This window comes from Augochlora pura, chromosome 2 (genome assembly GCF_028453695.1).
Source record: "Augochlora pura isolate Apur16 chromosome 2, APUR_v2.2.1, whole genome shotgun sequence".
Taxonomy (NCBI): Eukaryota; Metazoa; Arthropoda; class Insecta; order Hymenoptera; family Halictidae; genus Augochlora; species Augochlora pura.
Window position 1 is genome coordinate 19117235 of NC_135773.1, and position 13938 is coordinate 19131172.

General features: G+C 36.1%; 1 protein-coding gene across 1 annotated transcript in view; it reads left to right on the top strand.

Moving 5' to 3' along the window:
- Nucleotides 1-13938, top strand: part of LOC144478273 (dynein axonemal heavy chain 1) — a 95119-nt gene that overhangs the window by 42315 nt on the left and 38866 nt on the right. The window contains 6 exon segments of the mRNA XM_078196041.1: nt 7309-7463; nt 8759-8998; nt 11566-11644; nt 12466-12679; nt 12996-13158; nt 13742-13860. Coding sequence (XP_078052167.1) covers nt 7309-7463; nt 8759-8998; nt 11566-11644; nt 12466-12679; nt 12996-13158; nt 13742-13860 — 970 coding nt within the window.

Genomic DNA, 13938 nt, shown 5'->3' on the forward strand with positions numbered 1-13938 from the left:
TATCACATCGTCTGATCAGTATAGACTCTATAATATACAATAGATTATAGAGAAAGAGCTCGGAATGGAACGACAAACAACTTTTCGTTTTCGAGAAGAGATGTAATTGATTAGAATTCAAAATTTCAAATGTTAAAAGATTCATTGCACATTTTATTAAATAAAGCAGTGACGACAGTATTGAGGTCAAGAAAGGACTGAACCAAATCGCTCCAGTGTCGGTCAAATATAGTTCGTAGCTACACTTCTGCAGCATCCGATAAGGCATCGTAAATTCTGTCATTATATCCTATATTGTATCTTTCTACAAATAAATAAACGACACCTGTGAACTATACTGACCCATAGGTGTGAGTTTTACGTGCATAAGATACCCAACAATATAATGAAAGCTCCGTGTTTATATACAGTGAGAGGGCTGACATTGCTTTTCATTTTCGCCAAGTGGGCGCTGACATTTGAGATGCGATAAATCGGGCAGATGTCGGCCCGGTCTTAATCCATACAAATGGGCTTTTACGATGCCACAGTGTATTCAGCACTTCAATAAAAATTTACTATCAAGTTTCACAGTAGTAGAAATTTCGTTAATTTTATTTTAAACAGTTAATTGCACTTGCAATGTTAATAATAACTTTTTCCCCGTTAATTATAACAATTATGTGAGGTGCTCTACGCTTTGTTAATTACAGTGTGCTATTTTTTAACGAGTACAATACACAAACTAGCATTCAGCTGACTTTTTGCCTTTTGTTTGCCTGTCATTTTGTTTTCATGGTGTAATTAAATTTTTTTTGTCGAGCTTGCAATTTTCCGAAAAAATTAGAAAATCAACAGTGTTCCGTACAATTCAAATATTGAATAAGGCAAGCTTCGAACATGCTTCACTATCCATCATTTTGTGAGGAATAAACTTTTAATTACTACATTAGAACGCAATCATAATCGTTTCTAATTTTATAAAAAAAATGGACTGCTATATTCAACAAATTCTGCAAAATCGTTTCGTCGAAGAAAAACATTTTAGAGGTAAACCAGAATAAATTCTAAAGTATAAAGGTATTTCGAATTAGAATTCATTCCGAATTAAATTCGGTAAAAATCATGGATAACTTTCGTTCAAAGGAAATCTATAGAATTTCTCTATTAATCGACTAGATGTTTGTTTAGCGGACTTATCTAAAAGCTGTGAAACGAATCGTACAATGAACCATGTTTTCACATTTCATCCACGAAAATTACAGATAAAACCTTCCATGGAATTTTTAACGCGATGTTTACTGACATGCTAGGACTATTTCTCGAGATTTCTCGTCAACTCGCGAAAGTTTAAAATGGGATTGGACTTTTCGTGCTGCAGAAGTTGCAAGAGAAGGATCCTAGAAACTGGCGACGACGAAGTGACAGAGAAGATGGATCGGGGTGTTCTTTTGATAGTTCAAAGATCGATAGTGAACCGAGCCGGAAAGCCTCCGTTTTCCGGCCGAAGAGCCCTCGAGAATCGACTGCATTCCGCCAACGAGCTGCTGTTTGTTTATCGCGCTGGCCTTCGCTCTATCTTCTACCAGACTTTCTACGAAACGACCATCTGCGCGGCGGATCGATAAATCGCGGTCGTTTGTTGATTTTTACTGTGGAAGCCTTGCTTCTTTCTTTTTCTTTCGAACAGTACAGAGTATGTAGTTTCAAAATTTGGAACCAGCAGAAATAAATTCCTGTTACAACTAAGAGGTAAATAATTATGTGCTGATTTGCCTTATTTTCAAAATAGTAAACGTTGACAATTTGAATTTATTGGAGAAATTAAACTGTAGGGTACATGAGTCAGTTACCATGCCTGGTTATAACAACTTTCCAAAGTTTCTGCTATTAAACACAACTTAGCAATTTAAATGGCATTTCCTAAGGGCCAGAAAGGTTTCTTTATCTTTATCAATTTTTTCATGACATAAATAATATACTGTGCCAGTTACCGCGTGCTTATAATTTACAAAAATCAGTTACTGTAATTCAATAGCTGTGTTCTCTTTCTGTACACTGAGTCTAAGTAACTCTGCACAATGAGAATTTATTAGTACATTTTCATAAATGTTTTATTCCATAAAGAAATGTGATATATTAATAAATTATTTAAAGTTAAAGTTACTATGTATAGTAAATAAACGACTAAAACTGAAACTAACAACAAAGTAATTTTAATCTTTTGCATTTAAATGATGACTCTGAGAATGCCGTCAAAAATCGCGTTTGAAAATATTTTTCACTATCATCAAATTTATTGATATTTAAAAAACTGTGCGAAGTGTAATTGTTGCTTGGAAAATTCAGTGTCGTATGTATAAAATGTAGTAAGTTATACGAAACAAAAATACTATAGGTCGGAGAGACTATTTTAAATTTCGATTTAAAATTGCTTCAAGTGCAAATGGTTTTACCATGCAGTTAACATTGTAATATCTTACCTAGACTTTTTAAGCTTTTTAATAAGCTTTACAGCGAATTTCGCGAATTCGGTATCGCGAATTCGATAAATATAAAATTAGTAGACAGCGGATCTTTATGCAAAAAATAGTCTCTATCTCGATTGGAACAAACAGGGGTAAAAATAAATCGATTTTTATAGAATAACATTTAAATTTTTATTTTGCATTTCATATGTCCTACTCGACTTTTTCATTTTTATTTTAAAGGGTAAAATCCGCAATTAAGCAATTAATTATCCGACAGTGAGTACTCCAATTATCCTGCTGAAATATGTATACGTATTTCAAAGCGTTCATCGGTCATTCGATTCACGAAAACTCGATAAAATTAATGAAATTTATTTAATAAAACGAAAACTGGGAAGTTTGAATTATTGATATTAATTACTGTTCCGGTCCTCAAATAAGCTTCGATATACTGAATTTATCTTCTTTATATCGAACAAATTATTCCGTGGTATAATCGTGAATGTCAAAACACGACAGTCAACTCGTTAATTGGAAAATCTTTTCTAGATAATAGATCAGTGCGAGCAAAGTTTTTTTTAGGCTGCAATCGAATGGGAAGCAGCCGCGCGTCGCACCGTTCTGCTCGCACGGAACTAATTATAGAATAGAATTTATCCATTTCATTTCGAGTTCGACTCTCTAGCTCTTCTTTTCAGCTCTGTAGCTGCTTGTATTTTCTCTACGATGTTTCCATCTTATTTGATTCTTCTACTGATCAACGTTTACTATTGCCGTAGAGTTTTGAATGCTCGTTTCGATTCCAACGGCGCAATAGAAGGAATATTCACGAACTGTCATGCATCGTGTAGCGTATAGACAAATTTCATTGTAAGCATTCGTTTGAGCTAGCGTGAAGAGGAAGAAAAATTACCGAATGGCAAACGGGGAAATCGCAAATTCGTTTAGCTTTTCAGCGCGGCAAGACCAATATCGACGAATAAGAAATTTTCTACATCGAAAGATCAACAGGTTAAACGTTATCCATACCACGTTCTTCCAATTTCATTTATGTTTCCTCTTGTGGTCGCGATGTTAAAACATCGATATTATGGGAAGATTAACGGCATTGAGGAATCTCCTTTTCACTTTGCAAGGCTAAAATTTCAATTCCGAGAATATTTCGATCTTCAATCGTGGAAGTTATGCGTATGCGTTTTATGTAGAACAATGGATTTTCAGATCGATTTTACAGGTTACGCAAACTGACAAAGAAAATGTTTAACACCTGAAAAACGTGTATTCTTGACGAGAATATGATGAAGCGTGCTTAAGGTCATTTATAATTTTGCTTCCCATTTATGTCGACATATTTTTTAATGTAGTCTTCCTAGACACGTTAGTGTTTCTATTGTGAGATGATACCCTGGCTCCAAATGACTTCGATCACTATTTTTAAGAACTATTTCTCGAAAAACTTCGCAACAACCGATTTGCGAATTAGCCCGGCGATTTTCAGACCTCTATCATCGCGTATCGATCTAGAGAGATTTTGAGAATCGATCGGGGTGTCTCTCGGGTCATTGTGCCAGAATCTTGATGCTAGGCGACCTTGACGGTCCACAGGCGCCAAGCTATAAATCTTGTCGAGGCGGGACGAGACCGGCGACGACGTCGGAAATACAACGGATTCCGACGTCAACGTTCGACGTTCGACGAAGCATTGCCACCCCGAAGATCCCCTCGATTCTATCACTCCCTCGCACCGATCGACGCTTCCGGTCTCTTCCGATAGAAACAAAATACAAAGTGGCAAGCAACGAATACGTTGGGTATGCTAATAACGAGACCATCATTTTGGATTAACCCTTAACGGAATTACTATTGTGGCCGCGACGGTTCCACGCAACTTTAACACGTTCCGTGCCGATTTGTTTTTAATTGACTCTTATACAATTTTAGATATCTCGGTTCGAAAAGAACTGCGCTGTACTTTTCAAGTGATAGAGAATACGTGTGCGAAAGATCGTCGTAAAAAAATCCAGAGGAAACCTAAAAACACTCTAGACAGGAATATCTTTGAAGTCCTAACTATGTCGATGATTTCGTTGATCCAAAAATACTGAATGTACAGAGAACTCACGTTATTGCTATACATAGGTATTTTATAGGTTTATTAAAAATGTATGACCTGGTTCTGGATCTTCATGTAGAATAATAATCCTCGGCACACGAAACGATACAATGAGTCACTCTTGAATCGTCACCATGCCAAAGCAATGTTCTTCCAAACGTTTTAACCCGTTTCGTTCAATTCTTTTTTAAAGAGTGTTCATCCGGTTCCGACTGTCGATGTTAACGAGGTAGACACTTTGTATAATTACAAGCTAGCTAGTACTTTGGATTCGTATTAGTTTCGAATTTGTTCTAGCCAGGAGGACACGAATATCGTTCGCGGAAAGCAACGAGATGATGAGTTACAACTTTGTTTAACTAGTCGGTCGACCGGTTCCAAAGATCAAAAGATCAAGTGATCCAGAGATCGAAATCGAAATTAAAATCGGCGCCGCGACGGAAGCGCTGCGGAAGCGCGACGGAAGCGCGATGTAAGCAGAACGGGAGCGTTGCGCGACGGGAAGCTCCGCCAGATAAACTGGAAGCGCGTTCTGCGTCCTCAGTCATGCTCGCAACCCGGTGAAATCCGCTCGCATGCGCTTTGAAATCGGCGCCGATACGAACCAGGCAATGCGCAGTGGGCCAAACGACTATTTTAGCTGGACAATAATGGAAATTCTGCCGTTTCCTCATATCTGGAGTTTCGTGATATCGATCACCGGTTCATGAAATTGAGTACCTTCATTTCGAGAACTATCGTAATTGTCATTTTGTCTTGCAATAAGTAGTTGACGAGCACATTCATTGACTAAAATTTCTCACCCTTCGGATAAAATTACATAAAACACATAAATTTTTGCTTAAAATTTTATGCGACAAATTTAAACAGGAGCATATATCTCACTTGATACCTTTAAAATCTCCACTCAAACATTTTTCGGTATAAGTAATAATAGTTATGTAAATCGAAATAGACGTCTATAGTGACTCAAACATTTTCGTCTATATTTTGCATATTTTCCTGGATATTTTATATATTTTTCGTGTATGAATATTACATGCATATTGCATACTTATTGTGCGTAAATATTCGCGGTTAACACATACTATAGCCGATAAAAAGCTGACAAAATTGATTAATATACACGAAATAATTCAGCATGAAACTTGAAACGCGATTTCTGTTCACATATTTCAGACTTACTCGGAGTCAGGCTTACTCGTATATTTCAATGTTGCTAAAGGAAATAGCATTTTGTAGTAGCACCCTCCAGGTATCTTAATCAAACCCGGCACGTTCGCATGGGTTGTTTGACAACCCAGCCATTTGTTTTATGGTTGACTATTGACATTTGTTAGATGGTATCTAATTGTTAACATCTGCATTAGCTTTTAATGAAGAGTCACAGTAATGAGATTTTGATGTCGATATTATTTTAAAAGTCTCTTAGAGCCACGCATTCCATACGCCGTTTTGCATAAGCTTGATTAACCCCTTGCCGCACTTATTTGTTTCATGCGACAGTGATCTTGTGATATTCAAGTGAACTAGAACCAGAAACTTTAACAACAGAGGAGTTTAATTATCATTAAAGCAGAAACATGAGGCACCTGGAATCAGTAACAGCAAATAGATCAATACGCGAATATTTTTACAAGATGTACCAAAAATTCCAAGTTACAAGTTGCATTCAACTTTTTTCATTAAAACTTATGAGATCATTTCCTGGAAATACCTATTTTTATCATGACAAATTTCGCCATAGTCAACGGTGGAACCAAATTTCACGCGTCAAAGGATCCTCAAAGGCTAGTGCTTGATGGGTCATTTGTTCGCATTTTCGATTAATTAACGCGGGCAGATCCGCGAGGTTTTGATGGAGGATATTCCAATTGTAAGCGGTTGAAATAGAATTCCCGTTGAAGTTAATGGGGCATTTGATTTGGACAAGGCGAGTTTGGGTAAAAAGGGGACGTGCCTCGACAACGATGTCTCGACTGTGTCCCGACGGTGTCTCAACAATGTCGGACATTGCGATTTAGCAACCACAGTTTTTCTGCAGTTGCCATAACGATGGTGCATAAGGATTCTTCGGGGGCTGGCAGATAACTAATTTACTGTTTCGAAACGGACTCGGGAAGACCGATGCCGTTGCGAAACCGGTCATCAGTTCGAAGAAAATTACAATTTGTCTATTTGTTAACGCAACGCTCTGACGATTGGTTATTTCTTTCAAATCACTCCTCATTCCCATAGTGCGTGGCGTTTTTTTGCCTGTATGTCACCTGTTAACGAATATATTCTACTCTTATAACGGTGTAAAATACAATTCTATACTTCTCGCTTGGACATTCCATATATTGGCGCATACTAAATTGTATAGAATCATCTATTAAATATAGTAGGCGGCTAAATTTCTACGGTACTATTACACCGTAAAAATAGACACAGAATTTTTATTGTGAAAGTCTCTATATACAGTTATAAGGCACTAATATTGTATTTTGTTTAACCCTTAACTACGGACATGGAGTCTGACAGACTCTACTATAAATATTATTACTCATTATTTCTACCATGAGTGATTACATTTAATATTTACGTAAAAATTAATGTCATATTTATTTGGGTTAAAAGACTCGGAACATACATTATAGGAAAATACGACTATTTCATTCTTTACAATAACAATGTTCCTTCCCGGAACTTTTCCATAATCGACTAAGAAAAACGGAGTTATTAACACTGTATTTACTACGATAGTGTTACGAAGTGCTGAAGGAGGCGTCCACCAAATTGAGAGGAAAACCGCAGCCGAGCGGGAAGCCGTTCATGCCGGTTCTCACGTTTGTATTGAACCCGAAATCCATTACCATGGGTCAGCTATACGGCGAGTACGACCTGAACACGAGGGAATGGTGAGCATGGGAATGATCACGTACGAGTATCGGAAAAAAATACAATTGATTTCCACTGTAAATTGGTACGCCGACCGTTATCGCATTGTTCATAGCCGTAACGGCTAGGCTGTCCGATGCTTTATAAAAATTCTACAATAACATTTAGGCAATATTTAGTATGCGACAAGGACGCATGGGACCAAACATAATTCTATTGAGGTCACATTAATTTTTGTTACAATTTTATTCAATGCAATAGATCGGTGACATGCAACAAATCGCATAATGCTTGTCTCAGCAGAATCACGCCTTATTAATTTGCCTTATTAAATTTCTTACAAATTGTTAATAATAGTTGAAATCATGGATAACAGGGAGCATTAAAAACGAGTAATGTCTCTTACTAAAAACATACACGCTGTCATTGTCGTTAAATTGTTCTCGGAAATTCATGTTAGAAACACAAAGAAATGGAATGGGTTTTGAAGCTTTTGCGGTCAGAATTGATGTTAAAATTCGGAGCATCCATCCGGGTGCTATGATTTTTAAAGACAAGAAATGTCCATCATTTTGTTCTCACAGATCTTTGCGTAATTAAAGTATAACACACATTTTAGGATTGTCATTTGTTAGTTCCGTGCAAAATAAGATTGTCTTTTTATCCGTAACAAGATCGTCGCATCGTGTCACGATCGATTAGTTTCCTTTTGATTTCTTGATGTTAATCTTGCCCATCTGTGTACCATCCTTATAAAAATACTTTTACATCCCCCGTCATCAAAAACGGTTACTTTGAAAACTAATGTACCCTATATTTAGAAATACAGTAGAACCTACAGTAGAACTATATCTGAATTAATATGGAGACAAATATGTTCCGATGATAGAATTTTTAGATGACAGAATAGCTCTCTCTGTACAAAATTGAATATACATTTTATTATTGATCTAAGTTTTTGTGCTACGATACAAACAATACAGGCAGTATCATCGACAAAAGAAAAATACCGCAAATTTTTACGGATTCTCTTTTGCTGCTAACAAAGGATGAAAATATTCGAAATATTCTGAATTTCGCAGATGTGTATCACGCATTCTATTTTCCTTGGATAAATTCGCAAAAAATACTTCTTTTGTCTAAATCCATCATAAAAAAATTTTAGACAACAAAACTTGATTTTCCATTGATGGAAAAATTTGTTCTTAACTTTCGCATTGCAAATGATTCTTTGCGTTCCTATGGAATGTGACGATGTAACGACAAGTTAAATCGCAACGAGTACATGCCACTATCCAAAGGCATTATTTTTCAGGACCGACGGTATTTTTGCGAAACTGCTCAGACTTGGAATCGCTTCGAACGATCTGAAGAAACGGTGGTATATTTTCGACGGGCCCGTCGACGCTCTGTGGATCGAGAACATGAACACTGTACTCGACGACAATAAGAAACTCTGCCTGACATCCGGGGAAATCATGAAAATCCTGCCCACTATGACGATGATGTTCGAAGTGGCTGACCTGAGAGTCGCATCTCCAGCTACCGTATCGAGGTAAGGCGTGCAAATATTGCAAACAGAACGCTGCAATTACAACAATTTCGAGAAAAATGCTCGGGACCAGTTCGATTTTTATTTTACTTAAGTATTAGATTTCGCAGAAAGTGAACAAAAACGGATTGCTTCCAAACAATATGCGTACGTGTAACATTAATTAAGATGATCAATTAAATCAAAGTTGCTCGAATATTTCTTGGCCGGTTTTCATTCGTGTATTTATAAATGACGTGCGCGGACTAAGCATTCGATATCTCGCTTATTAAATATAAATGAGAGATACATTATTTCTTCCAAACTAAAGATTAATTGGCACGTAAATTAATTATTATGGAACATTCAGTATAATTTCGATAATCTGTAAAATTTGGGATTGAAATTGCAGGATGAAAAATGATTATTTTAATATTTTTAGCCGACTAATTGTGCCACACTGATTTTTGCCTCTGTAATTAACTGGCTTATTTTTCATTTACCACTTATCCGGGCCAAAATTCTTTACCTCATTTCCTCTGGTATTCGCTTCATTTGTTCTTTACATTAACGTACTATGTGTGCAAGAGCTATTTCTTTTTAAAAAGTTTAATCTTCTTTTTCATTATATGTTTGAAAGAGTCCATTTAAAGAATCCTAAAAATTCTCGTTGGACACTTGTTATCAGAATCTTATTGCCAACTCTGCAAACATTAAATGCTTTTTAAACACCGAATTTTTTCAAAATTCACTAATTTTCCTCCGTTAATCGCGAGTAAAGTTCAATCTGCGATCCACAAATAGTGTATTAAAGGTTCAAAACATACTGAAGTTGGCTATTTTTTCAAACGAAATATCTTTTTGAAAACTGGTCCAAATGACGAAAACAAAATAATAAGACTCATCTTTGTAACTTTTTTTATCTGCTCCTATAATGAAAAAATGCATTTTGTAGATCTTGGTAACTTATATGCATTCTAAATGTTGCATCAAAACATTAACGATTAGTTCAATCAGCGCCAAGTTTCAAGTATTGAATGCTTTAAAAGTTGCAGATTTCTGACAGTTATTTGTCAGTATGTCGAAAGTGTAAAGAAATCCCAGGACAGAAAAGGAACCAATTTTGATTTTTTATTATTTGTTGCCATTTCAAGTAATAGCAAAATTTAAAAAAAAATCCTATCTTATGGATCCACTTTTAGAAGGTGTATAAATACTTTAGTCTCCATCACCATACGTTAATTTCATATACCTATTGTTATTATAAGCCCTAATGCGCAATTCTATTATTTTTAATTGTATGCGAAATACAATTTAGATTACAGACTAAGATTAGAAAGGATTATTATTAAAAATTGGACACACAAAAAACAACGTTAAGAATCGCGTTAGGGATTTCATAAAGTATAACCTTCGTTTGAAGTAAAATGAATGAAATTGTTTTACCGGAAAGATGCAAAAACGTAATATCGTAATTCAATTATTACGCAATTAAGATATATAGGATAGATAGAATGTGTAATTAAATCAGGATTTAATTGCATTAGCGCAACTTTGCTTGCAGCGGAACAAGAACTTACAATTACCGAGAAATGTTTTAAACGATTTCCTTGAAAATCCGCAGTACGTATTTCTTTGAATGAAAAATGTGGAATGAGTACGAGCGCCGAGTGTACTTTTCAGCGAATCGTGAGATCCTTTTGAGAGCATCCACGTCATAGGATATTCTGCCATTGTGCGAAGCTAATACCACATGGATAACAGACCTAAATTCTTTATAATCGATTTTCGTGTACCGAACATGCTCGTCGATCACCGCCCGCTCAAAATAAAAAATTGAGCTGTGTAAAAAAACGAGCTGTGGGCTAATCGATGATGAAAAAACAGGTCGGTTCTAACAAATGACCGCGTTGCGCCCCGAAATCAAACTCACCCCCCATAACCTTAAACATTTGATGGAAGAAAAATAGTGTGTGAGAGCATGTATGAAAAATTCCAGGTATTCTCATGCCTCGTCGAATATAAAACAATGTCCACTGAAACGTGACAATCATAAATGACTGGGTGTGTAATCAAAAATAACGCGGTGCTCCTTTTACATTCCCGCTTTTCCTGTTTGGCTGGCATTCTTCTGAAATTATTTGCCAACGTTTCGCAGAAATCGCAATGAGCCTATATATATCGCTACCCTAATTCAATACTGCGATACGTCTAAATAATGAAGTTTGAAAAAAGATGTATTTAAAGTTTTATTTCCCAATAATGATTTTGTTTTTAAAGGTTATGAACAATGGAATTGGTGATTAATGCCTTTGCCTTATATATGTATATGAAATAATATGTCAGTGTTGCTTTATCCGGATAATACTATTTGGTATGATATAGTAGAATATTTCCAAATCATATTATATTTCTTCAAATGTTTCAGTAATGAATTACATACGTAGCGCATAGGACATAGGATGTCGAGTGTTGAGAAAAGCTATTTACGAATAAGCTGATTGTCAGTGTCACGTGGTGGTGAAACAATGACGAAGCACCTCTATGTCATCGACGAAATTAATAATTTGCTTTTATCGGCAATTCCACAGATGCGGCATGGTTTACCTGGAACCGGAAGGACTCGGTCTTCAACCGATTATTAATTGTTGGCTGAAATCCTTGCCACAAGTGAGTGCTCTAGAAATTACCTGCGAGTAATTTCAACAAAGAAGCTTGAAATAATGGAAATTCCATTAGATGTTCTTTGCGCACTACTGTGTATGACTGCGTCTTTTAATGAAATCCGCAAGTCTATTAATTTTAGCATATATGTACATATATAATATTGATAAATAATATATCAACTTAAAAATAAAATATGCTAATTTCATAAAAGAACATTGTTGGAATAAACAACAAGGTGTGTCTTGTATGTATACAGGGTGTATCAAAAGAATTGGAACTCCGGAAAATGAGGGATACTTCATGTCAGTTGAAGTAACTTTTTCCGTAGCTTTGTTTACGGGTTATTTGCGAGTAACAGTGGCTAACGAGACAAGCTGGGCAACTTTCAACATGCTGCAGCGAAGTCTGAATAATATATACTAATTTTTTAGGACTCGTAAACAATAATTCGTGAACAAAGCTGCGGATTGCATTTAAACTACGGAAAAAATTACTTCAAATAACTTCAGGATCCCCTCATTTTTCAGAGTTACAATCATTTTGATATACTATACACATGTATTATATGCTAGGTTAACATCGTTTTCCTTACGAAAAATACTTGATCAGAATTACTGATATTTGAAAAATTAAGAGAAAAAAGTGCATCCCTCTTTTGAACGATATTTAAACCTGTTTAAACTTTCGAAATCTGATTTTAGGATTTCCTATTGTATTTGGAAAAATCTATGGAAGCACTTCGCATTCGTGAAATTCTCGTAGCTTAAACTTTTCCAAGCGTCAAATCGGAGGAGTGGTAAATCGCGTTTCCTACACAATTCCAGAACATGAGCAGTCATGTGGAGACTATCGGTCAGCTGACGAGTCAGTATCTCCTTCCGGGTCTGCAGGTTGTTCGCAGTAGGCTAAGGGAAATCGTGAGCACGGTCGATTGCGGCATGGTGCAGTCCTACATAAATCTGATGAATTTCCGTATAGGCCCGATGGCAGGCCGCGAAGGAAAACCACCCCCGCCCGCAGCACTGCAAGCTTTAATTCGTAACTATCGATTCAATAAGTCATTGTATTACGCATACTTAACATTTCGTCATAGGATTTACCTGATTTATCATCGATTGGCCAGGATTCTACTTGAAACGATAGTTCGACTTTAAAAATTTTATCTGCCTCATTCTATGATATACAAATAAAATATATAATATATTCAAATATTATAGTTTATACAAATAATAACATTCTGTCTCACCAATAACATATAGACATTTCAGTAAATTTAAATAATATTCGAATAGTATTTGCAGCATAACTTGAAATTTATTTTTCTCAGTTTAGTTGAAAAATGTTCTCGTTTCAGCCGATTTGCTAACTCCTTGGGCAGCTTTCGCCGCAGTATGGAGCTTAGGTGCCTCCAGCGACTATAATAGCCGGCTTATATTCAGCGAATGGATCCGGGAAGTTCAGAAAACTCGTGGCCACCGTCCAGCGTTCCCTGAAGATGGTCTTGTATTCGACTATAGGCAAGTAGAACGTTTAATATTGACCAACCCCTTAATATTTCAATAAAAATTAAGTTTCCTGTAAAAATAATGTATAATTTCTGAAGTGTTAAAAAATCTATTGCACAATTTCGTCGAATGTGATATATTCTTAATTCTCTTTATGCGTTGATTCTTTTCGCGATTTCGTTTCGAGTTGTACACTGTGCACTGTCTCGTACGTTTAAAACGTAAACATGGATAAAAGAGTAAATCTAAATATTTACGTTAGTCTAAACAACTAATTACGTTAGCTAGTCTAAACATCCTATGGACCCGAGTCTTACACGGAATAAATAATGTGGCTTTTGACGTTCTGCTCGAGTGTCTAAACTGTCAAGGGTTAATATTGAAACTCCATTACTCCAATGTCTGTAAACCAATTAGCTGCTCCAATATATTTGCAAAGCACGTGTGCAACTGTAACAATATTGTATACGGTTGATTTTCTACGCATCCTGTTTAGCAGACATAGAACAGTCTATTGTATTCGTGTGAATAATTCATTTGCAAATGAATGGTTGATAGTAAGCTTGCGCTAACAACACCTATTATGACACCACAGATTACACGATGGCGGTTTCACAGATCTCATCGAGGGTCAAGAGCCAGTTCCGCCCAGGTGGTATAAATGGCTCGATGATGTAGCACCAATCGTAATCACCCCCACTACAAAATACGCAGGTTTGTGGTCTCAATGTATAATAAATCGATCACTTTAAATATCCGGTAATGATGCCAATAATATTTTTCAAACATAAA